Source organism: Canis lupus, chromosome 30 (assembly GCF_048164855.1).
Source record: "Canis lupus baileyi chromosome 30, mCanLup2.hap1, whole genome shotgun sequence".
Lineage (NCBI taxonomy): Eukaryota > Metazoa > Chordata > Mammalia > Carnivora > Canidae > Canis > Canis lupus.
This window is the reverse complement of record NC_132867.1, coordinates 32,972,519-32,998,009: the sequence shown is the minus strand read 5'-3', so window position 1 is coordinate 32,998,009 and position 25,491 is coordinate 32,972,519. Positions and strand designations below refer to the sequence as shown.

The 25,491-nt window shown below is 48.8% G+C and overlaps 1 protein-coding gene and 1 long non-coding RNA gene across 3 annotated transcripts; both read left to right on the top strand.

Annotated features, from left to right (window-relative positions):
- The first annotated feature begins 4,643 nt into the window (after positions 1–4,643).
- LOC140621332 (uncharacterized) lies at positions 4,644–5,694 on the top strand. Its single transcript, XR_012021044.1, has 3 exons — positions 4,644–4,709; positions 5,086–5,199; positions 5,482–5,694. It is a non-coding gene; the product is annotated as an uncharacterized lncRNA (long non-coding RNA).
- Positions 5,695–14,011: 8,317 nt separating this feature from the next.
- C30H21orf140 (chromosome 30 C21orf140 homolog) lies at positions 14,012–16,668 on the top strand. Of its 2 annotated transcripts, XM_072806846.1 has the most exons (3): positions 14,012–14,998; positions 15,262–15,398; positions 15,932–16,668. In XM_072806846.1, the coding sequence occupies exon 1, from the start codon at positions 14,077–14,079 to the stop codon at positions 14,833–14,835; it is 759 nt and encodes a 252-aa protein (XP_072662947.1). In that variant the 5' UTR covers positions 14,012–14,076; the 3' UTR covers positions 14,836–14,998; positions 15,262–15,398; positions 15,932–16,668. The 2 variants fall into 2 exon arrangements, with proteins under 2 accessions (XP_072662947.1, XP_072662946.1); XM_072806845.1 differs by lacking the exon at positions 15,262–15,398.
- The last annotated feature ends 8,823 nt before the right edge of the window (positions 16,669–25,491 follow it).

Sequence of the window (25,491 nt, the reverse complement as noted above, 5' to 3'; positions counted from 1 at the left end):
AGGTTAGGGACCTAGCAGGACAGCAGAACACATTAAGTCTTTGCAATGACTTGCCCACCACCCGAGAAGGGCAATGATAATAATATGGACAGGAATAATTTTGACATTACCAATTCCTTGCAAAACACACAATAAATATTTGCTGAATGAAAGAAGGATGCCTACACTAGTGTGTCAGTTGAGTTACTTACAATGAGAGCTATTTCATTGGGAACAATGGGTCTTAACAATTTTTACTGGGCACTTCTGGGGGAAACATCCAGTCTCCAGACAAAATATAATGAGCACAGAATTTGAACAAGGAGATTCGTTGTTCTTAAGGAAGTAATTCTAACAAGCAAAGGTAATTGGGTTATTATTGTTTACAATCTCTCTGTGTGTTTACAAAGTACATTTATCTTTCTATCTTACCTGGGTCCTTATGGCAGCCGTGGGAGCTGGGCAGGCTTCTAGCCTTGGCCTGGATGGCTGCCTTTCTGCCCATACGCCCCGTTCATTTGTCTGTCTTCAAACTAGCTCAGATAGCATTTCTTCCAGAAAGCCTTCTCCCCTTGCCAAGCCTCTTACAGATGTGCTTTAAAAAATAATGATACTCATGTAAAAATAATAAAAGTTAAAATAAAAGGACTCAGTATGGACCAGGCACTAAGTGTTGTACATGGGTTATTTCTTTTATCCATTGCCCATCTTCTGTATCCCCACATACTGTGCTGCCTCCATGGTAACACCCACAAATAGTAAACCTGAAGACAAACCATATGGTCATGTGAACAAAGGAAGTTTCTTCTTTTTTTTTTTCAAAGATTTTATTTATTTATTCATGAGAGACAGAGAGAGAGAGACACACACACACACAGAGACACAGGCAAAGGGAGAAGCAGGCTCCATGCAGGGAGCCTGACATGGGACTCGATCCCAGGTCTCCAGGATCACACCATGGCCTGAAGGCAGGCGCTAAACCACTGAGCCCCCCGGGCTGCCCCAGAGGAAGTTTCATATAAAGAACTATCCAATTATGATAAGAAACTATACAAATATAAAAATAACTCTAAATCACACCCTATGGCTGACAGAGAGTGCTCTGAAAAAGACAAACTTGGAAGGGGGTCCCATCCCCAAGGCAGGGGTTCAGACCCTATTGGTGAAGTTCTGGTTGCAGCCACTGGATGGTGGAAAAGTTTGTGGGGTTGCCTAGACCTGGGCTGGGCCACAGTCTCTGGGCAGCAGGGAACAATTTCCCAGGGCACGAGGGAGCCAATGCTGATGGGCAGATGCACAGAGAGAATTGGGGTGTAGGGAGCCCACTCACTGGCAGGAGGGCATCTAGTCTAGTCACCCATGATGGTATGCAGCTGCCCAAGATGCCCAAGATGGTAGCAGCTGCCCAAGACAAAGGCCAGCAGAAGATAGTGGACAGCACCTAAGGAAGTCAAGGGATTGATAGTGTTCTATAGATTGAATGTTTGTGTCCCCCCAAATGTGTACATTGAAGCCCTACTCCCCATTGTAATAGTATTTAAAGATTTATTTATTTATTTTAGAGACAGTGAGAGTGTGTGCACATGCAGGGTTAGGTCCAGAGGAAGAGGGAGAGAGAGGATCCTGAAGCCGACTCCACACTGAGTGCAGAGCCTACTGTGTGTTTCTATCTCATGACCCTGAGATCATGACTTGAGCTGAAACTAAGAGGTGGACCCTTCACCGACTGCACCACCCAGATGCCCCCTCCCCATTGTAATGGTATTTAGAGGTGAGATCTTGGGGGAGTGGTGTTAGGTTTAGATGAGGTTATAAGGTGGAGCCCCATGATGGGATTAGTGTCCTTCTCTGAAGAAAGACGGCAGAGCTCTCTCTCCTCCGTGTGAGGCAATAAGGTGGCAAACCAGGAAGAGTCCTCACCAGACACGGAACCTGCCAGCACCTTGGTGTGGGACTCCTAGACTCCAGAACTGGGAGAGATAAATGTCTATTGTCTAAGCTCCCAGGCTATGATATTTTGTTATGGAAGTCCGAGCTGACAAGGCATAGGGTCAAAGACAAAACAGCACTGGGCATCGTGCTTAGTAAAGGCAGCAAGACAGACTGTATTCAGATGACTGCGGAAGAGGAAGGAGATGCCAGTGTAGACTGAGCTTCACTCCAGCTGAGACAAAGGTGAGAACAGATAAGGAACAAAAAGGGATTGGAGCTCTGTGGACATGGAAGATTCCGGAAGGAGATAGGTGGAGGGCTACTGAAAATGTTTTCGCAAGGTGGGTTGTACACAAGACGCACGTTGTGGGACGACGTGCATTTTGTGGTTTGGCAGCATTGTGTTTTCTTGAGCGAAGACTCCGCATGGGGCTGGGGTCATCTTGATGCACATGGCCCAGTGCGGGTGGAAGCCAAGTTTGGTCAAGTCTCTTAGCACAATATGTGGGTGAGTCCATTGGGCAGGATAGAGTTCAGAGTTCACGGGAGCCCACTCACTGGCAAGTGGAGCCTGGCCTGGACTGTGGGGAGCATGGTATCCATATCGGAAGGGCCTTGGGAAACAACCCTTCAGGCCTCACCTGGATGGCGGCGCCCGGCTCCCCTGCACCTACCTGCCCACCAGCCTCCGCTCTCCTGCACCAGGGGAATAGTTTCCTGCTGCTCGGGGACATGGCCCAGCTCCAGTCCAGGCAACCCTGCAAACTCCTCCTCTACCCAGTGGCCACAATCCTCTAAGGTCTGAACCTCAGCTTTGGGAAGGGGACCCCTCTTCCACGCTTGTCCTTCCCTCGGCACTCTTCTTCAGCCTTGGAGCACCGTTAGAGTCCTCCTTACATCTTTTTTTTTTTTTTTAAGATTTTATTTATTTATTCATGAGAGACACAGAGAGGGGCAGAGACACAGGCAGAGGGAGAAGCAGGCTCCCTGCAAGGAGCCTGATGTGGGATTTGATCCCAGAACTCCGGGATCACACCCCGAGCCGAAGGCAGATGCTCAACCGCTGAGCCACCCAGGTGTCCCTCCTCTTTACATCTTTAGGACTTCTTCCCTGTTTCAGTTTAGTAATTCTGTGCATTAAACATCCACAGCTGATCGTGTGGCTTCTGTCTCCCGATTGCACCCAGAATGAGACAAGGTCTGAGTTAAAGAATGCAAGTTCACGGCCAAGCAGGCCTGGGTGGTGGTAGACAGAATGAAGGCCAGCGGGTTTCCGGAACCTGAGGTTGCAGGAAGCTGTTAATATAATCTGCAGTGTTACCCGGACAACTGGCCACTTTTTTCGTTGAGCACGGGGAGGGACTAAGGCTCAGTTTGGGATGTGATCCACTATAACGAAACACTAGTCATGGAGAACAAGAGACAGAGCCCACATGATTGTGAGCCTTTCACTTGTGCTGTGTTTACTATAACTCAAGTTAAATCAACCAATAAGCCAGTATAGACTCAACACCTGCATCGTGCACAAACAGTACTTTGCTGCGTAAGGCCTAAGACGGCTTCGGTTTAGGTAGCTTAGGCCTGGAGGATGTGACACAAGGTTTACTTGACTCCAATACAAATGTGAAGTGAAAGGTGCTATTCAGGGGGCCCTGGGTGGCTTAGTCAGTTGAGCATCTGCCTTTGGCTCAGGTCCCCATCCCAGAGCCCCTGGTTGGGATCCCTGCTCAGCGGGGACTCTGCTTCTCCTTCTATCCCTCCCCCTCTCCCTCCCCCTGCTGCTGCTCTCTCTGTCTCTTGCTCACTCTGTCTCAAATAAATAAATTAAAAATTTTTTAAAGGTGCCATGTGACAGGACATAATGGACAAACTGTAAGATGGGTGATGGCAAGTGCTCAGAGGTCAGGAGAGGACAAACCGCATATTTATTTACATTGAGGATGCTCCCAGATAAGGATTTATACCCCAGTTTTTCATTCCCTCCCTCTTTTCTGCTCTCAACCTCATCTTTCTGAGGCAGCCCTACCAAAGTAGCGCTTGACACCAGTGCAGTGCACGTAATTCTGGTCCTGAGGTCATGTGATTCCCCAGACACATGGCAAGGGCCCTGAGCTATTTTTTGCTCATTTGTAACACTAAGTGTGTGGGATTTCTGTACACCAGCAACCAGTTCTCCAGACCCCAGTTGAGTGTCCTATATAATTCAACTCTGTTCTGACGCTAACTGCCCAGGGCTAGTACTGATCCCACAGGCTAAAAGCCCAGTCCCACAGGACAGCACCCGCTCCAGACGCCAGTCTCAAGTTCCCGATTGCCAGCAGCGTGTCCAACTGGCTCTACAATCAGGGGTTCCCACAACCCCTTCCTCAGGCTCAGTAATTTGCTTGAACAGCCCTCGGCTTGAACAGAACTCAAGGAAACACTTATTAGATTGTCAGTTTACAATCAAGGACACAACTCAGGGCAGCCAGATGGAAGAGCTTTTGGGGTGAGGTATGGGGGAAGAGGTGCAGAGTTTCCAGGCTCTCTGAGGGACACCATTCTCCCAGCACCTCTCTGAGCTCACCAACTCAAAAGCTTTCTGCATCCCATTTTTAGGGGGTTTTATGCATTTTTTATTCATTATGTGGACACAGTTAATTAAATCAGTGGCCACTGGTGATTTAACTCAATCTCCAGCCCCCTCTCCCCTCCCTGGAGGTTCCAACCCTCTAATCACATAAGTGGTTCCTATGGCAACCAGCATCCAATCTGCAACCTCAGGGCCCACCAGGGTCACCTTATTAGCATAAATTCAGGTAGAGTGGAAAGGGGCTTGTTACAAATAAAAGATATTCTTCTCGTTCGGGATATTCTGAGGGTTTTAGAAGCTCTGTGCTAGCAGGTGGCTCCATCAGTTGGGTGTCAGACTCTTGGTTTGGGCACAGGTCAGGATCTCAGGGTCATGGGATGAGCCTCTGTACTCAGCGTGGAGTCTGCTTGAGATTCTTACCCTCTCCTTCCCCCCCCCGCCCCTCCCTGCTCTCCCCCCTCTCCTTGCCCCTGCTCTCTCTCTCTCTCTCTTAAATAAATAAATAAATAAATAAATAAATAAATAAAACTTTAAAATGAAGAAAAGAAGCTCTGTACCAGGAACCGAGGCAAAGAGCAAATACACATTTCTTATATGGGCAGGGATGCAAGGCCCAGGCACCATGCAAGGACCAGCGAGACAGACAAACACAGTCTATCGGAGAAAGCGGAGTGTCAAGGGACCACACAGGACAACATAATAAAAGAAAGCTGGAGGTGAGCCAGGATCTTTGGGAGCAGGGAAGGGGCAGGTAGCCTGGGTCAGAAATAGTGTGTTTTGGGGGGTGGGGATGATGTAAGCAGGGTTGGGGGGGTCGCTCCAGGAGAAGCGTTGCCCATCAGGATCCTGGGACAACTTCCGTACAGGTCACTTTCAGAAGGCGTCATGGTCTCTCTTAGGCTCTGCGTGGCTTAGGGACCTCCCCCAAGTTAGGGTCCTCCCCCCAGACCTGGCCAGATGACCAGGTCAGTGTGTGACAGAAGGCAAATCTTCCACAGGCTGGGAGCCCTTTGTAAGAAAAACCCTTCGGTGATTCGGGACCCTCGGTTACAGCACAACTGAGAAATTGATCAATAAACCCCCGGTCAGGGCAGAAAAAAGAGAGATTTCGGTCATCCACATCCACCATCGGCACTAGCCGTATAATTTGACGCACTGGAAAATTTAATGAAGTGAAGCCAACAAGCAGGATCATGTTGATTAGTCTTCAATGAAAGTAGTAAATGTTAAATGAAGCCACATCATTTCCGTGACGTGGGTTGCTTTCCCCTGCGCACAAATGCGAGAAAGTTCTTTGGAGAGTATTATTATTATTGTAATTAGTATTTGCCAGGGACAAGCTGAACTGTCTGCCCTCAAGTCATGGTCTTCCTGGTTGTTTGAAACCCTGATTAGCTCCAGCCTTCGGTCCCAAGCTGTCACCACGGCCCAGACAAGCACTTTCACGCGCATCTCTATTAGCCCGAGGTGTGGGGGACGCTGCCTCCTTGCGAGGCCAGGAAGGGCTCCTTTTCCCGCACCCCCTGCCTTGCAAACCTGCTCGGTTCTGTTAGATTAGGAAGTTTAATTAGCAGAAAATAAGTGAGGGTCCCAGCTGGAGCCCAGGCTGCGTCCCCCGCTGGGGTCGGATATGTCTGAACAAGTGTCAGCGAGGCTTTCTGCACAGAGGGACAGATCTGGTCCTCGGGAAAAAGAGATGATGCAGGGAAGCAAGGTTAACCCCCCTCTTGGAGCATGAGGGCCCAAGTCCAAGCAAGAATCTTGAGATTTATTGGGGGGGGGCGCTGCTTCAGTCACAGCACACCCCGAAACCATGTGAAGGGTGGGGAGCGGAGTATGCGGAGTGGGAGTTGGCCTGTCTTCCTCCAGAAGAATCTGAGCTTCATGAGAGATGCGTGAACACCTGAACCAAACTCATGGTACCGTCAGGAAGGGTGGTGGGGAAGATGCAAGCAGGGATTTTAACCCTGTACCCACTAAAGTTTCAATAGAAGAGAAGAAAACTAACACCGATCCCCTGATCAACTCCATAGGTGAGTACTGTTAGGGAACTGAGGCTCAGAGAGGTTCAGAAACCTGTCTATCGTCACACAGCAGGCAGGAGGTTCCAAGCTGGGTCTATCGGATTCAGAAGCCCATGTGATGTTTCTACGAAGTCTTTGTCCAAAATGCACTTTTGTTTTCATTCAAGGTAAGGAGCGGGGAAGGCCAGTAGTTTGGTTGAGGCGCATTTCTCTCATGCCACGGGTGCCCTGCAGGTCAGCTGGGACTCTGCTCCATGCTATTACTGCCCCTACTCTGAGGCCCAGGTTTCTGGAACAGCCCCTCTCTGCGACACTGCTGGTCTCAGCGCTGAAGGGTCTGGAGGGTCTCACCTGGACCATTAAATGCCCCAGGCCGAAGGGCCACCCACCACTTCCACCCACCACCCACTGCTGGAATTAACCCATGGCTGTTCTCAACCACAAGGGGAGGGAGAGGCGGGGAAGTGCCTGCCTGCCTACCACGTGTCTGGAGGGCCACAAGCCAAAGTCCGGGGAAGGGTACTAATGATACCACGGAACTGAACCAGATACGGAGTTCTTAGGACTCAACGTTCGTGCCCTCCAGAGATTCGTGTTGAAATCCTAACCTCCCCTGAGGTGGTGTTAGGTATTAGAAGGCGGAGGCTTGGGGAGGGTGATTGGGTCATGAGGATGGAGGCTGCATGATGGGATTAGTGCCCTTCATAAGAAGAGATGGAAGAGCTTGCTTCTCTCTCCTCTCCCCGACGTGGGGAAACAATGAGGTCAAGGTGGTCAGCAAACCAGGGGATGGGCCTTCACCAGACACGGGATCTACTGGGGCTCTGATCTCAGGCTTTCAGCCTCCAGAGCTGTGAGAGATAAATGTTTGCTGTTGAGGCACAACCCCTCTCTCAGGCTGTGGTAACTTGTCACAGCAGCTGGAACAGACTCAGACAGACACCACGTTCCATGGAGTTCCTTAGGCCACCATAGGGAGCAAGGAGTAGCCCAAACCTATCCTCTACTTTCTCTCTTCTGCATTTATAAAAAAAATATTCTATATTAACAAATCATTAGAAATGGTTCTGTTGCATTCAAAATTAACCCTGCCAGCTCTAACATTCTGCACCCCACAGGCCCCCCACTAGGCCCAATTAAAACTTGTCCTAAGACAGGGGTTCTCACCTTGGCTTCACTTTAGAACCACGTAGACATTTGTTAAAAAAAAATTTTTTTTTTTAGATTTTTATTTATTTGAGAGAGAGAGTGTGAGTGTGAGCAGGGAGGAGGGGCAGAGGGAGAGAGAGAATCTCAAGCAGACTCCTCACTGAGCGTGGAAACCAACACAGGGCTCGATCTCACAACCCGTGAGATCTTGACCTGAACTGAAATCAAGAGTCACAAGCTTAACCCATGAGCCACCTAGGCGCCCCACTTGTAAAAATCCTGATGATGCCCAGGCCTCCTCCTAGACCGAATATGTGGGAAGAGGGCAGTGGGAGGAGTGCAGAGAGGGAAGGGCTGTCACTCGGGGCCAGGCCTGAGGAAGCCGTCCTCTGTGAGCGGGTCCCTCAGCTGCAGAGAGAACAGGAAGCACTTCCGGAGGTGGGTGTCTGCCAACAGGTCCCAGGTGGTTAAAATCCACATTCAGGGGTACACACACACATACACACACACACAGCACAGGCCATACACACAGACACACATGCACACACACATCCACACACCCCTTACAAACACACACACTCACACACACAATACCCCCCCCACATACATAGCCATTCATGAATCTGCATACACACACATGCTCACACATGTAAACACACGCCCCAGACACACACACATCCTTCCACACACATATACACACTAGACACACACACACACGCACACACTTACATCTACACTCACACACCTCTTACTCATTCCACAAGTAAAAGATCAAATTTTAGGCCAAATGAAACTCAGCCTTTGCCTGGTCCAGGTGTCTCATTTTACCGATGAGGAAAAGAAGGTCCAGAGAGGGTCAAGGACTATGAGAAGCCCCTGTGGTCCCTCCCTGTCAACTCTCCTAACTAACTAGCTAACTCCCAAAAGTACATCAGGGGTCTTTGTTTTGTTTTGTTTTTTATTTTTTATTTTCCCCCCTCCTCTCCCGTTTGTTTGTTTGTTTGTTTGTTTGTAGAGGGGCCCCTCATGATCTCAAGGTCCTGGGATTGAGCCTGACATCAGGCAACCTGCTCGGTGGGGAGCCTGCTTCTCCCTCTCCCTCTGCCCGCCTCTCCACCTGCTTGTGCTCTCTCTCTCAAATAAATGAATAAAATCTATAAAAAACATTTTGTAGAAAAAGAGGCAACTGAGGATTCTTCTCTTGGTTGGCAAGGCAAGGAGAAGGGGGGCCCCTTTACCTTCTCTTCCTAAACAACTTGTCCTGAAAATGGAGCAGTAATCCTTCCAACTCCATGGGCTGCAGAGAGGGTTTACCAAGGTGCTTTGTGTAGGGGGCCCGGGCCATTCCCAACACTGGGTGATCCCAAACATGACCGTTACCCCCAGTCGCCGACCCAGCAGGGGCCTTGCCACCTCACGTGACAGACACATTTCACTGGGAGTTTTTTCCCTGATAGCAAGTTTGGGGAGGACGTTACAAGTCTGACTCACACAGACAGAGGGGCAGGCTCATTTGTGAGTTGTAAAGGTGGCTTCATTCTCAGGACTTTTTCCTTCCTGCTCTGCCTACAGGAGGGGGGGCCAGGCTCTGGGCCTCAGGAGGTGCATGGTGCCAGGCCAAAAACCCAAGGGCAGACTCTCTCCCTGTATGTGGTGACACTGAGCTACTGGTCCTGTGGAGGGAGGGAAAGGGAGAGGACAGGGCCATGGACGGTGAAGTGGGTGAGAGAGAATGGGACAAAGCTATCCTCAAGCCCAGCTTTGGACAGAGGCTCTTAGGTTGGGGTTCTAGGGGTCTTCAACTTCCTCGTTCTTGGTCCCCCTAAATGTGACTGGGCCTCCCAGGCAGTAGCTTTGGGGCACACCTAGAGGTTGCCTAGAGGTTCTCAGCCCTAGCAAGACACCTGTACCCAGTTGATGGAACCACAAGAATTGGATCTGAGCCCCTCCTGGGGTGCCTCTAGTGAGCAGGCAGCGTGGAAGGGTGACCTCAGTGCCCGGCTGGTTCTCTGGCCTTGGGAGTAGGGTCAGGAGCCCCAACAATGCCTCAGTCCAGTGTCATTGATTAAGTAAATAAACATAACGTTTCCTGTGCTTATGGGATAAGAGTCAAACTAGCACACATACACACATATCTCTTCTTATGCAGGGCAACTGTTTTAGTTTTTGATTTTTGGTTTTGGTTTTTTTTTGGTACAACCGGTTTCCAAACATTTCCTTCCATCACTGTTTTGTCTTTGAATCAAACAAACTTGATTTTCCAATTATATAAAATTAATTTAAACAAATTAAATACACTATAGTGTTCTACCTTAGAATATCAGTTACCCAGGCACTAGAGAAGAAAGAAGAACAGAAGAATTTTCTAGAAAAGCAGAGGGTAGGTACTCGTAGGACTGAGGGAGGAGGCTGTGATTGGGAAGGGGCATGGGGATGCTTCGGGGTGCTTCTAGGGCTGGCAAGTTTCTACCTCCATTCCTGGGAGGGGATTATGGTGCTGCTTAGAAGTCATCATGGACACAGGTCCAGACTGCCGCCTGGTGGTGCTTCCATCACCCTCCAAGATCTCCAAAGTGGGAGCTGACTCTTGAGTTGCCAAGTTCTCTCTCCCAGGCCCTTGGGTGCTCCCAGTGGAACCTACAGCCAAGAAGGAGAAGCAGAGGAGATGCAGAATCAAGGGAAGGAGGAAAAATGAAAGGTTCTCTGAGTTTCTCTGACTGTGTGTGGTAGTTCCTCTTGGCTGCCAGGCCAGAGGCTGGAGAGGTCTCCTTCTAGGCTAGTGATGGTGGCATCCAGAAGGAGTCTCTGCAAGGGCTGCTATGGCATGGCATTGCATCCCTCTGTTGACCACTATGACTCTAGAATCCCCCCCAGTCACCTCCAAGGCCTGGTGGGCAGCCCATGGGGAGCCCACCTGAGCCCAGCCTCTCAGGGTTCCATGACTCCTCTTCTGGCTGGCTTCCTCCAAACCCATGGCCCCTATGCTCTCTCTAAAAATAACCCCCAAGGGCATCTAAATTTGTGCCTTTTATATCTAATTCCTCTTGACATTATTTTCAAATCCTACTGCCAGATTTACTTATAATTAATGATGTTAAAACAGTGAAGTACCATTTTTGCCTATCAGATTGGCAAAGATTAAAGATCACAAACATCAAGTGGTGGTAACAATCCAAGAAGTACAAGTTGGTATAAACTTTTCAGTGGATGATTTGGCAATATCTTCCAACATTTAAACTACGCACGGCTTTTGACCCCTCCTTTCCCCTGCCATATATGGATGTGTCTATCTACATTATACCTTTATTAGGAGGAGATACTCAGCATAGCATTATTTGAAACAGCAAAAGCCCTGAAACCATCTAAATAACTACAAAAATAGGACATCTGTTAAATAGTGTGGGTCACATCCAAACAATGGAGTACATTGACTATTAAAAAGAATGAGGCTTTCCAGTGTTAATGACATGGAAAGGTGTCCGTGATTTATTGTGAAATTTACAAAAGCAAGTCACAGAATAGTGTAGTGAATTTTTTAAAAAATCAAACATATAAAAAATAGTGAAAGAGAGTAAAAGGGAAAGGAGAAAAAATGAATGGGAAATATCAGAAAGGGAGACAGAACATGAGAGACTCCTAACTCTGGGAAACGAACAAGGGGTGGTAGAAAGGGAGGTGGGCAGCGGTTGGAGTGACTGGGTGGCAGGCACTGAGAGAGGTACTTGATGGGATGAGCACTGGGTGTTATTCTATATGTTGGCAAATTGAACACCAATAAAAAATAAATTTAAATAAATAAATAAATAAATAAATAAATAAATAAATAATCAAACATCATGGATATGTATCTATCCTCCTAAATCCAAGTAGAATAGCATCTGGATGACACCAAATGATTCCAACAGCATTCCCTCTGGTGAGTGAAACAGGTAGGGATGCAGTAAGAACAAATGACTTCCATAAGACTGGAAATTATCTACAACACCTATGCATTGTGTTTATAACTTAAAAGGTAATGAGGACATTTATTTTTTTAAGTAGGCTCCACGCCCAATATAGAGCCCAAAGTGGGGCTTGAACTCACAACCCTGAGATCAAGATCTGAGCTGAGATCAAGAGCCAGACCTTCAACCGAGCTACCCAGGTGCTCCAACAATTTTTAAATTTCAATTCTGACAGTTAATAGATCTTCCCCTTCCCCATTGCCCACCCCCTTCCCAGCCCTCCAGAGCTTCCCACTTCCTGAAATATAAGGAAGTTCTCTCACCTCCCAGGTAGGGGTAAAGATTTAATTAACAGACTACTCAGCAAGCAGGAAGTGCACTGACAAGATGTAAACAAAGGGTGTGCCTCCTAAATAGCCATTGGTCCCTCTTCCCCTCCCCTGCTTTGCATTCACAACTTTGTGTCTCTCTTCAGCCCAACCATTCCCCTCAATGGAGAAATCTTTGAATTTGGTGACTACAGTTCCCTCTACAACCACCATCGGCTGCACATTCTCTGGGCTCTGTGTAGCTCACTCCTTCCTCAGCAATTCTGTGACATTTCCCATGTGTCAGGAGCCCCTTGAAGATTAATTTCACCTGAAATACAAGCTCTTCACCACAGCCACCCCATCCCTGGGTTTCCACACTTGGCCTGCTCCATCGCCTCCTTGGAAGACGTCCCTCCCGTGGGGCCCCATTTCTAGAGCTTCCCTTCCCTGTCAAGGCCCATCTCCTTTTCCTGAGACTCATTGTTGACTCTTCTCTCCCACAAGATGGTGCTTTCCTTGGGGAGACTTCAAGGAACTCTAGTGTTTCCAAGATTTACACAGCCTGGAACTGGAAGCATTCAAGATTTATTGATGAAGTTGAGAGAGAAAAAGCGAGGAAGAAAGGAAGGGAGGAAGGAAGGAAGGAAGGAAGGAAGGAAGGAAGGAAGGAAGGAAGGAAATGAATGAGTTAGGGAAGGAAATAGGAAGGGAACACTTTCCATTTTTGCCATGGGGTGGACAACTTATTTCATTTCAAATTTGGTCCTCAGTCTTGATTTTTCTTTTTTAACTTTTCCTTTCTTTTCTCATCCTTTGCCGCTCCCTTCAAGACTTTTTGTTTTTTCATTGGTCCCTGCCAAGGTCTCTTAGGGTCTATCTTTCCAGCCCATCTGTCTCAATAATAACAGCAGCCACGTATTAAGCTCTGTGCCAGTGAATACTGTTTACTACCTCGTAGGTCCTTGCCTCAATACTTTGCCATAGGTATTCTCCCCATTTTACAGAGAGAGAAGTTGAGGCTACTGAGGTGGAGCTGGGATTTGACCCTTAGGTTTATCTGGTACCAGAGCTCTGCCCACAACTCCAGTGCTCATATGTACCCTACTTCCCTACACAGCCCAGTGGGGCCACATTCACACCCATCACTGTGGCCTGACATATGCTTGGACTTTCCTAAGTCCTGGCATTTCCCAGGAATTTGGGAATTTGGTGGCTGCAGTCCCTCCCACAACCACCACCCCAAGCATGCAGGCTGACTTTTTATACTATTTGCCATACCTTCCTCTGACACCTGTGAACTCCATGCATATGCAGACTTAAACCACACACCTGTGCAGGTCTCACTGCACATGTCATGGCTGTACCACTGGTGCCTGGCACAATGCCTAGTGCTTAGTAGGTGCTCAGTAAATATATTTGGAATGGATGAATGGATGTAAATATTCCTCTTGATCTTCCTGAACCAAAAGGAGAGGGGTCATAAATTTGGCTCTTCACTGTTAAAAGATTGCTGTTGTGGGTAGGATTGTGTCCCCCTCACCCAAATTATATGTTGAAGCCCTAACCCCCACCCCAGTACCTCAGAATGTGGCTCTATTTGGAAAAAGGGCCTTTAAAGAGGTGATTAAAGTAAAATGAAATCATATGGTGGGCTCTAATCCAACAGGGCTAGTGAATAAGAAGAGATTAGGCCAGAGACATGCATGCACATAGAAAAAAGGCCATATGAGGCCACAGCAAGAAAGTGACCATCGACAAGCCCAGGAGAGAGACCTCAGAGGAAGAAGCCACACCTGCCAAAACTTTGATCTTGGACTTCCAGCATCCAAAAGCATGAGAAAATAAATTTGTTGTTTAAGCCACCCAGTCTGCAGTGTTTTGTTTTGGCAGCCCTAGCAAACTAACACAATTGCCAATCTCTGTCCCAAACCATGGCAGAAGCGATGTCAAAGAAACATTTTTTTTTTTATGGTTAGCATTTCCCATTCACATAAGCCAGAAAAAAAATTATACTGAGTATGCGTTTCATGGTGCTTTGAAATTCAAAGTGTATCTATGTGACAGACCTAGCTGTAAGAAAGCCCTTTGTGAGGTCATCATGCCACTCTTGCCAGATCTGCACAGGTGGAGACATGCAGGTTTTTAAAATCACTTGAGGAGACACCATGCCTCACTTTACAAGTCCTCTTTTAAGAAACATCATTAGCAGAAATCCATTTGATAGCATCAGGAGGAAGCAATGTCTCCAATATTTGAAAAGCCTGAGATCACTGCAATATGATGGATTTAAGACCATATATTTTGGAGAAACTGATATTGCTGAAAGTCTTATAACTGGAGAAGAAGATCTTAGTGATGGGTACTTCATGCACGCTCCAACTTGGTGTATTGTGCATGCTAGTAGTAGTCAAGGATGGGTGCCTTGGAAGTATCGGATGTTCCTAAGAGATGAGTTATGCATCAAACGGGAAGAGAGCCTCTTCTTTGAGTTTTGCGATGTGGTGAAGAAGGCCTATGGCAAGTGTGCCATTGTGGTCAAAGAGAGAAGGCAGCAGGACAAGATGAAGCCAAAAGAAGACACAGAGCTGGAGGCCCAGGTCCGCGTCCCATCAGTCATTAGCTTAATGAGCATTGTGTGTTGCCCTGAGGTAGCCAAGTCCTGTGGCCATGAACTACTCTCTTTGCCTTCCCCTTACAATTACCTAAACCCTCTAGACTCAGCCTGGTCTTCTCTGAAATGGTTTATCATCAATAACAGAAAGGAGTTTTGCTTGCAGTACATTGACAATGTCTATTCTTACCAGTATATACTTCTCAGCGATTTAATTAGCAAGGGGATTGGAAGGATAAACTCAAGCAAATGGAAAATACTAACCAACAAAGTACGTAGATGGGAAAACTACTATCTTGGCAAATTTTCTTAAGGGTGACTCCTCTAACAAGCAGTTGGGACCATGCTATGGGCATAGTCTTTACCAACTCTGCTGGGCTCGACTCTGGACCCAAAGATACTCCAACAGCGGCCTCATGGGGATGCTGTGAGGACCAAGGTTTCTAAGGCTGCTGGCAAAGTGCTGGAAAAATGCTGTAAGTTTACTGAGGGTTCCATTAAAGCCTGTTGGTAAATTAGGATCTCGACTCCCATCTTGTTGAGGCCACCTTGAGAGCTATGCTAATGGGAGGATGACAACTAGTCCAGCCCAAAGGAGTTCGATGGTGAGCAGGGGTGAGCAGAGCTAAAGGTTGTGTCATCAAAATTTAGGTCAGAAAGAAAAAGAGCCAAGTGTGTAGTCACCAAAGAGTTGGAAATGGCGTGCCAACTAGTTTTAGCCAACCAAAATAATCCACAGGGAGCCAGTTTGCCATGAGCAAGATAAGTGGTCCAGACAGCGGCTGAGCAGGCTCTTTGCTTCCCATTGCTTGGAGAAAACAGTGTCAAAGTTGAATGAGAGACATCCGAGGTGAAATCCCATCCAGATGCTCCAAGGCAAGTTTGTGGTCCCAATAAGGCAGCTGGAGAGCTGTAGTAGTTGATTGATTCACCTGGGACTTGGTGGGTGAACAGGTGAAGTGAGCGGGGTCTGTGGAGCCCATTTATCCAATCTTTCAGCCCAACACCTCGAATCCTACCAGGAGTTCGTTAGACTTTGCCATGGAGTTGCATCTTGGGGCCCCAAGAGCCAAGACACCTGTGGCCGGCACAGCACACCTAACTCAGGTTTAAAGCTGCTGCCAATGTGGGCTGTAAGGATTTGTGGGTGGTATTTTTTTTAACTTTTATAGAAAAAGACCTGCCTCCAATTAACCATATCAGAAATGTCACTCCCACTGATATATGTTGAGGCAGTAATTTTACAACAGACATAACTATTCCAGAGGGTGTCAAAAACAACTCATGAAAATTTCTGCCTAACTCCTAACAGAATTGCCCATAGATAAGATTGTGAGGCCAGGTTCCTGATAGCCAGTTGCAGAAAGCCTCAGATGATTTGCTTGTCTTCCTGTCCTGTTTTCCTCCAGAGCCTCCCTGGATTTTTTTAGAACTATGTGGTCCGATGAATAGAGATGTTCAGTGATTTTCAGCAGTCAAGTGGTGGACGTATCTGCATCGTTTTGTTGTCGTGAGTTTTATCCGGGGAATGAACCAGTTGCAACTGCAACCACCAACCCCCCAGAACCCGGCAACCGCAGTTGTTACACACCTCACGTCACAGCCAGCCAGCTATCTTGTCTCCCGTGGCTGCTGTAACAGATTCCCACAAACGTGGTGGCCCTAAACGACAGACCCTTACTGTCTCCCAGTTCTGGAAGCCAGAAGTCTGAAATCCGCTCCACTCAGCTGAAATCGAGGTGTGGGCAGGGCCGCACTCCCTCCCGAGGCTCTGAGAATCAATCATCCCTCGCTCTTCTGGCTTCTGGTGGCTGCTGGCATTCCTTGGCTTGTGGCCACACTGGTCCAATCCCTGCTTCTGTAGCCTCATTACTTTCTCCTAATTTCCCTCTGCCTCCCTCTTGTAAAGACACTCATGGTGCCACTCAGGTCCCATCTGGGTAATCCAGGATCCTCTCAAAATCATTAACTTAATCCCATCTGCAGGGATTCTTTCTCTACGTAAGGTAACGTTTCACAGGTTCCAGGGATTAGGAGCTGGATATCTTTGGGGACCATTATTCAGCTGACTGTAGATGCTAGAAAGTCTTCTGTCAACTGAAATACAGCGTTCTCCACTGGGATTAACCTGGTGAAACAGCTCTTACTGTGTGGTACGCTTCTGTGAATCTTTTTTGCTGCCTGTTTCACCTATGTTTTAGAATTTAGGTTCCTTGAGAGCAGGTAATAGGACTTAAACCTCCTTGGTGACTTCAGGACACTGGCACCGTGCAGGCCCCAGGGTAACTAGCCTGGGTTTGAGGGTATGAGTGTGCTTGGCCCCTATATCACGCTTATGACACATCTACCCAAGATCTACGTAGTAATAAGCACTCACAGCTATACCTCCTTAACTCATTTAGTCCTTCCAACAGACTGTGATGGAGGAGCCACTGTTCTGTGTTTTAGATGGGGTAAACTGAGGCTTGGGGAGATCATGTAACTCACTCCAATGTGGAGGAGCTAAGGTTCAAACCCAGTGTTCACACAAACAAGCATTATTCATGCTGCTTCTCTACTATAGGGCAGTTCATTTAATCCCATAACCTCCCCCCCATGGAGGCTCAGGCATTACAGGTGAGGAAGCCGAGATGTTTTGAGGTCACGCAAGCCAGTCAGACTCTAACACCCACGTACCTAAGCACCATGCTTGGCTTTGTTACTGGAGCCCAGCGTTTTGTTTTTCTCTCCCACACTTCACGTGGCAAAAGGCTCACCTCTGACAGCTGACAAGGCGCCCGCCTCCAAGTGGACAGCACAACAAAAAGATATTTCAACACAAAATTGAGCAAGAAGCAGGATACCTTGCAAGGACATTATTTTGCAATGAGGGGGAAAGAAATGGAAGGGCTTTAAGGTTCTCAGACAAATAAGATAAACCAAGAAGAGCTATTTTTTTTTTTTTTTTTGAAAACCAAAATGATCCAAAAAGTCAAGTTGAGGGTCCTATTCCCTTGGGACCTTGTTTACTCATTAGGAAGGCGAGGAGGGGAAAGACGTCAATACAAGGGAGATCAAAAGGACCTCCTTTAACGTGTGATTTAGTTACATAATACTGTATGCATAATTAAACGCTGCTTAATACTAAGCATGGAAACTTCCAGCAGGAAGTAATGGAAAGTACACTGGGCTTTGGGAAGTGGGTAGACCTCACTGGAATCTTAAGTTTCTAGCTTATTAACTATGAGGCTTTAGACAAGTTACTTCACTTCCCTGAGGCTCGGTTAACTCATTGGTAAACTAGGGTTGAGGACTTTAAAACACCCAGCACAAGCCATGCCCCTACACCGTGACTGGCACCTCCTGAGTGCCCTGCATGTTGAAGCTCCTATTATTCTTTTTTTTTTTCCTGGGATCTAATCTCACCTTTAGTTTTTTAATTTTTTTTTATTGGAGTTCAATTTTCCAACATAAAGCATAGCACCCAGTGCTCATCCCGCCAAGTGCCCCCCTCAGTGCCTGTCACCCAGTCACCCCCAACCCCTGCCCACCTCCCCTTCCACCACCCCTAGTTCGTTTCCCAGAGTTAGGAGTCTTCATGTTCTGTCTCCCTTTCTGATATTTCCTACCCATTTCTTCTCCCTTCCCTTCTATTCCCTTTCACTATTATTTATATTCCCCAAATGAATGAGACCATATAATGTTTGTCCTTCTCCGACTGACTTACTTCACTCAGCATAATACCCTCCAGTTCCATCCATGTCGAAGCAGATGGTGGGTATTTGTCATTTCTAATGGCTGAGGAATATTCCATTGTATACATAGACCACATCTTCTTTATCCATTCATCTTTCGATGGACACCGAGGCTCCTTCCACAGTTGGGCTATTGTGGACATTGCTGCTAGAAACATCGGGGTGCAGGTGTCCCGGTGTTTCATTGCATCTGTATCTTTGGGGTAAATCCCCAGCAGTGCAATTGCTGGGTCGTAGGGCAGGTCTATTTTTAACTCTTCGAGGAACCTCCACACAGTTTTCCAGAGTGGCTGCACCAGTTCACATTCCCACCAACAGTGTAAGAGGGTCCCCCTTCCTCCGCATCCTCTCCAACATCTGTGGTTTCCTGCCTTGTTAATTTTCCCCATTCTCACTGGTGTGAGGTGGGATCTCATTGTGGTTTTGATTTGTATTTCCCTGATGGCCAGTGATGCGGAGCATTTTCTCATGTGCTTGTTGGCCATGTGTGGTCTTCTTTGGTGAAATTTCTGTTCATGTCTTTTGCCCATTTCATGATTGGATTATTTGTTTCTTTGCTTTTGAATTTAATAAGTTCTTTATAGATCTTGGATACTAGCCCTTTATCTGATAGGTCATTTGCAAATCTCTTCTCCCATTCTGTAGGGTGTCTTTTAGGTTTGTTGACTGTTTCTTTTGCTGTGCAGAAGCTTCTTATCTTGATGAAGTCCCAATAATTCATTTTTGCTTGTCTCCCTTGCCTTCATGGATGTATCTTGCAAGAAGTTGCTGTGGCCAAGTTCAAAAAGGGTGTTGCCTGGGTTCTCCAAGAAGCTCCTAGTATTCTAATCCAGGCTGAAGGGCCAGCTAGTGTGCCCGCAAGCAGACCTGATGTCACTGACCTCATCTCCTTTTCTCTCTCTGAGGGAAATTCTTGCTGCTTTTTATCACCACGACATGATGAGAGTAGACAAATCTTAAGACACTTTGATCAAAGGAACTTTGTTCTCTGGCATTTCTTTTAAGACCATCTGTGACAGGTCAGGCAGCTAATGATAATAAGAAGTTTCATCTGGTAGGGTGGACAGGGAGGGTGGTGAGCATAGCCAGGACTCCTCAAGAGCAACCATGTGCGGTGCTTACATGAAACCTAACAGTAGGTAACAAGGCACAGCAATCCTGCGTCTGTGGACAAGTCCTCTGGAAGAGGTTTCATGATGTTGGTGGCGCCGCTGTCCTTCTGAGGTTAGTTGATGAGTCATCCCATCCTCTCTGGACCTCACCTTCACCAACAACATCCCCACCCCCTCTCCATGGCACGGTGACTCCCAAAGAGGTGGTGTGTTGGAATGGGCTGTCCTAAAATGAGCCCAAACATAAAACAGGAAAATGCAGCTGGATGTCCAGTGGATCCTGTTTTGTTTACCCAAGGAAGGTCCAAGCTCAGCTGGGCTGATGGAGCCGCACCTGCCCAATCGGGGCTCAGTTGCCTACCCAGGCGGTACATGCTCCTTCCATTTGTGATTGTTTTCTACATACAAACCGTTTTTACACACTTGACCTCATTCAGTTTAGATGATCATCCTGTACATAGGCAGACCAGTGATCATTAAGGTCATTTATAAATGAAGACAAGTCCAGGCAGTAACTGACTCACCTAGGGGCATGCACCCCTGTAGTGATGGGAGGGTCAGAACAAGAATCCACATCCTCTTATCAAGGATCACCTGTCTCTAGCAGGCTTCATGGGTTGGTTAGGATTAGGTCAGGTTGTGAGTAGTGGACACCTAACCACAGAGATAAGAAGGTACCCCACCTCCACCGCCAAAAATTAAGAAGTGCCAAGGTGCTAGTTGAAGGCTGATATGTTGGATCCATGAGCCTCAGGAATCCAGATCCCTATCTTGTTTACTCCACTGTCCTAACCTGGTTCCATCCTCACAGTCCCAAATGGCTGCTGAACAGGCCATTGCATTAGCATTTTGGGCAGCAAAGAAGGAGAAAGGGAGGAAGAAGAGTTCATCAGTTCCCTTTTTTAAGGGGCCTTCCTGGAAGTCCCGCATAACACTTCCACTTAAAGTTCATTGGCAAGACTTAGTTGCAAGGAAAACTGGGAAATGCAGTCTTTTATTTGGGGAGGCACTGCGGGCAGCTAAAATCAGGGTTCTGCTACTAGGAGAAGAGAAGGAATACTGAGGTAGGCAACTGGCAGTCTTGGCCACATTCCCTGCTCCCCTTCCTTTTGGTGTTACAGTCATCCACTCATCAACATTCCAGCACCTGCTATGTGTGGTGGGAAAAGGGGTCCCAGTGAAAACAAGCTCTGGCCCTCGAGGCAGTCAGAGTCTGGTGGTGGGAGTATCTCTCAGTCAGTGAGATGTTAGAGGTTTGGGTGGTGGGGGCTCCGAGGCCAGGGAGTGAGGTGCTGGGAATGTGGGACAGAGCTATAGAAGACACGGCGGGGACCTGAGACAGCGTGGGGGTCTCATCACAGGGAGAAAAGGCCAAGGCACGCGGGAGCTCGAACAAGTGTGTAGGATCTAACCCCCTCACACTCAGGGTGGGGGGGGCGGTGAGAGTGAGTGTGTGAGTGTATGTGTGAGAAATGAGTGTGACCATGTGTGAGTTGTGCATACATGCGTGAGATTGTGTCTGAGAGAGGCGTGTGCGTGAGATGCGTGTGTGACCATGAGTATATGTCGTGCAACAGTTGTGTGTGTGACTGTGGGCGGGCTGTGAGTATGTGGGTGAGCTGTGAGGGTGTGACCATAGGAGAATTTTGTGCATGTGAGAGTCGTGTGTGAGAGAGATGCGTGGGGGGGTGTGAGACGCCTTGTGAGTGTGTAAGACTGTGAGAGAGAGTGGTGTGTGTGAGCCCATGTGAGAGTTGTGAGTTTATGTGTGAAATGTGAGTGCGTGAGCTGCGTGGCAGAGGCGTGCATGTCGTGTGAGGTGTGTGGGAGCGTGCGTGCGTGCGACACGTGGCTGTGTGACGGAGGTGCGTGTGTTGGGAGGAAGGGGAGCAGAATGGCAGGAAGGACGGGCGTGAGGCAGGGCCAGGAAGGGGGAGGACAGCCAGGCCGGGCTTCCTGCGGGGCGGGAAGACGCCCTTCCCCGTCTAAGCTGTGGGGTATCACTTGTCCCACTGAGGGCGTGTGGCCTTCCAGGGCCCACAGGGGAAGCCGCCCCCCCACACTGGACGTGGTGACAGCCGGGCCCTGGGGCCTCTGACGGGTCACCCATCCTCACCCCCAGCCTGGCGCCTTCGTTCCTGGGCTCCTGGGCCAGGCCTTCAGGCTGCTCTACTGAGATGTCCTCATGGGGAAGGCTTGGGGACACTGCCCCGCTCTGACCCAGTCCCCAGTCCTTCTCCGCTCCTGAACCTTCCTCCCCGCCTCTCTCCCTGCGGCCTAGGCTCCCTAAAACTGCTAGCACCTTCCCTTCAGGGAGCCCAGCGGCTGCTGGTCGGTGTGGACCCCACTGACCCCTGATGGGGGATCCTGAGGGGACACGGGGCAGGGCCAGCTGACCCTTCCTCGGGCTGAGACTCTTGCTTGTGCTCCCTCGGAACCTCCGAGAAAGCACTTAAAGGCTGAACCCTTCCATCTTGGGCTCGCTCCCTGGATCAGCTACTCTGGCACCCGACAGCTGGGCTCCCTCCCAGCTCGGCCGAGCTGCTGACACCCAGGCACCCCGAGGCGGGGAGACGCCACCGAGGTTCAGGGGCACAGGGAGGAAGGTGCGTCCACCTGAGCGGAGAAGGCGAGGAAGAGGGGATTGCGGAGCTTGGCCCCTGGGGACTCTGGTCACCACACTGGGTCCCCGCTGCCCCCGCAGCCCCCCCACATTGGGAACAGAAGGCCTTGTGCCAAACCAGAGGGGAAACCAAGGCCAGCAGCGGGGCTTCCAGGAGCCTCAGTGCCTGGTCCCCAGATGCCCCCATCCGTCCCCTTGCCCCCCTGCAGCCTTGATCATGCTCCTGCTTCCTCCCACCAGAGAAACCTCCCCTTCCGTCCTGCCCTCCCCTGGGCTCCCGGGGTCTCCCCCCCCAACCTCGGGAGGTTGTGGCCTGCTGGGGAGCTGGCCTCACAGGACACTTCTTCTACAGTGTTCCAGTTAGCAGCCGTGTTTTCTGGGAAAGTACCTCCAAATTTGAGCCAATGGAAAAAAAACAAAAACAAACAAACAAACAAAAACAAAACAAAAAACACAACAAATCTGAGCCAATGGGACAAAGTGAATTGGAAAAAAAGAATCCATACATCAGCGAGTGTCCCAAACACTGGGAAGCACAAGGAAAATACTCAACACATGATTTGAAAACTTGCCGGTTATTCTTAACCAGCACTTGGTTCAGTGACGTTTCTGCCCTGGCTTTGTAGACACCACCTCCCCCACACGCACACACACGCACACACTTGAAATAATAATGCAAGTGGCACCATTTCTACCCCTCCCAGCCCCGCAGCTCACCGCAGCCCGGCTTCTGCCCCCATCATGCCGCTCACGCTGCCCCCTGAACCCCGGCCCCCAGCCACTCCGAACCAGGACTCGTGCCCACACCCCCTTTCCATCCACAGGAGCGAAGGGTATGGGCCCCAGGGCTGATCTATGGAGCCTAACCTCTGTCTCTGCCTCCTGCCACCTGGGGGCCTTAGACGGGGCGATGCACCTGCGTGCCTCAGTTTCCTTATTTTGAGCAAGGGATAATGACAGCCGGTGGAGGTAACAGAAATAAAGCACGTGGGGGAGTAAGAGCCGAGAGAGGAGTCATGCCACCCCCCTGTCTCCTGATTGTCATCCTCCCACCCTGGATGTGCTTTCCCAGACTCAGCTTCCTGGGGCTCATCTCCCTCTGTTTAAAGCTCAAAAGAAGGGGCGCCTGGGTGGCTCAGTCAGTGAAGCGTCTGCCTTCGGCTCCGGTCATGATCTCAGGGTCCTGGGATCAAGCCCCATATCGAGCTCCCTGCCCAGCAGGGGGTCTGCTTCTCCCTCTCTCCCCCTCCCCACTGCTTGTTCTCTCTCTCTCTCTCTCTCTCAAGTCAATCAACCAATCTTCAATAAAAAAAATATATAAAGCTCAAAAGAAGGTCCAAGGACCACCTCATTGGGACCCTCTGAGGCTGTTCACAGCACAGATTCCCGGTCTCTCCCACATGTTGTGAAGCGGGGGTGGGGGGGTCCTGGAGTCTGGCCCAGGAATGTGCATTTTAAACTGTCTCTCTCGTGTGTGCTCACAGGGGAGAACCCATCCTCAGTTCTCCTTTCGCTGCGGACTATCATCCCCCGACTTCCCTCTGACACACAGGCGACCTGCACGGGACAGTGATGTCAAGCAGCATCCGTGTAATCAAGTCAGGGGAGACACTCTGCTGTCGAGGCCCAGGCATCTGGAATTCGTCGGGAGTGAGTCATTTAGACGGCTGCGTTTCCCTAGAGATGATGATTTGGACACTGTCTGGGGAGAGGTGACCTCTTTCTAAAGCACCCGGGATTTTTTTGTTGGAACTATTCGGTTCCTGAAATACATTACAGGTGTCTCGGCCTCGTGAAGCAGAGGACTTGAACACAGTAGAGCCTTTCCTTAGGCTCTACGATGACTAAGGTCATTGTGAACATAACGTCCTCTTGTGTGGTGTTCCCGGTGTGGGGCGGGGGCGATCGTACGGTGAGTTCTCAGGACCCACCTGCTTGGGCAAGACCACTTCTCTTGCTCTAAGGTACTTCAATACATGGTAAGCTTGAAACCAATGAAAAGGTGTTAGGACGTGTCTAATTAGAGATTAAAGAGGATCTGTGTAAGGGATCAAGGGGCTTCCCTGTGGGTAGAGGACACAGATTTCGGTTTATGCTCTCTGAAACATCTCTCAGCTATGGGGTGGTGCTGGTGGTGGTGGTGGTGGAGGTGGTCTCCTTATGGATTTGCTCACAATTATGGTCCAGAGAGGTGCTAGCTCTCCATGGGGCGGGGGTGTCCCGGTTGTGGGCTTTCCCAATCTATCCACCGACATTCGCTCATGCATGCCTGCATCCAACCAACCGATTCTTTAAACTCAAACTATAAATCTACTGACGTCAAGTGTATGGAGTGGGAGCATCAGTAACTCCAAGTGGTGTTAATCGTCTCCTCCTAGTGGTAGAAGACAGTATATGAGAATGGGGACTGGAAAAACAATAACAAAAACTCGTGTGTACAAAAAAACAAATAAACAAAACAAAACAAAACAAAAAAAAAACCCACGGGTGCAGTCAATGTTAGGGTCAATCTTTACATCATCTTCTACCAAATTTTCCAAGATGACCCCACGTTCCACGATTTCCAAAACCAAGTTTTAAGTCCCCCTAGAAAAGCACCTGTGTTTAAAATAAACATGACCACCTACTGCTTAGGCATATTTAGATTCTCCAGGAAAACAGCCACCCTCCTCGGATTTATGAGCACACAGCAGGGAGTGCACGTGGGAGGGAGGGTGCCCAGAGGTACCAGGTGAGCTGCCTGGTATCCCGCCAGGCATGCTGGGAGCCAGTGATGCCTTAGACCTGCAGAGAGAGAAAGAAGCAGAGTTCCCAGACCAGGGTGGGTGGGTCGCCTGCAGGGCTGCAGAGGGCACTCCTGACAAAGGCAGGAGGGTTGGCCATGGAACCAGAGTCAGTTCTGGCTCCACCTGAGCAAGTCAGGGAAGTAGGGAAGGGGCAGGGTGCAGAAATGCTGGGGCGTTACCCTTCTGTTCTGGCACCTGTTCACGTTCCATGAGACCCAGGCCACATTGACTATTTGGGGATTTGTAGCTTGTTGGGTCAAGATCAATTCTGTACTTAGAATTTGGTCCTATGTGAACTCTGCTTTCTAAATTGTGATTAAGAGTATCTAGCAATCACAGTAAAACTTAAGAAAAATAGAATTCTTTTTTAAATTTTTACTTATTTTTTTAAGATTTTGCTTATTTATTTATGAGAGACACACAGAGAGAGGCAGAGACATAAGCAGAGGGAGAAGCAGGCTCCCTGTGGGGAGCCTGATGCAAGATTTCATCCCAGGACCCCGGGATCATGACCTGAGCCAAAGCAGATGCTCAACCACTGTGCCACCCAGGGGCCCCTATTTATTTTTAGAGATTTTATTTATTTATTTGAGAGAGGGAATGAACCAGAGAGAATATGAACAGGGGGAGGGACAGAGGGAGAGGGAGAAGCAGACTCCCCACTGAGTAGGGAGCCCGATGTGGGGCTCGATCCCAGGACCCCAAGATCACCCC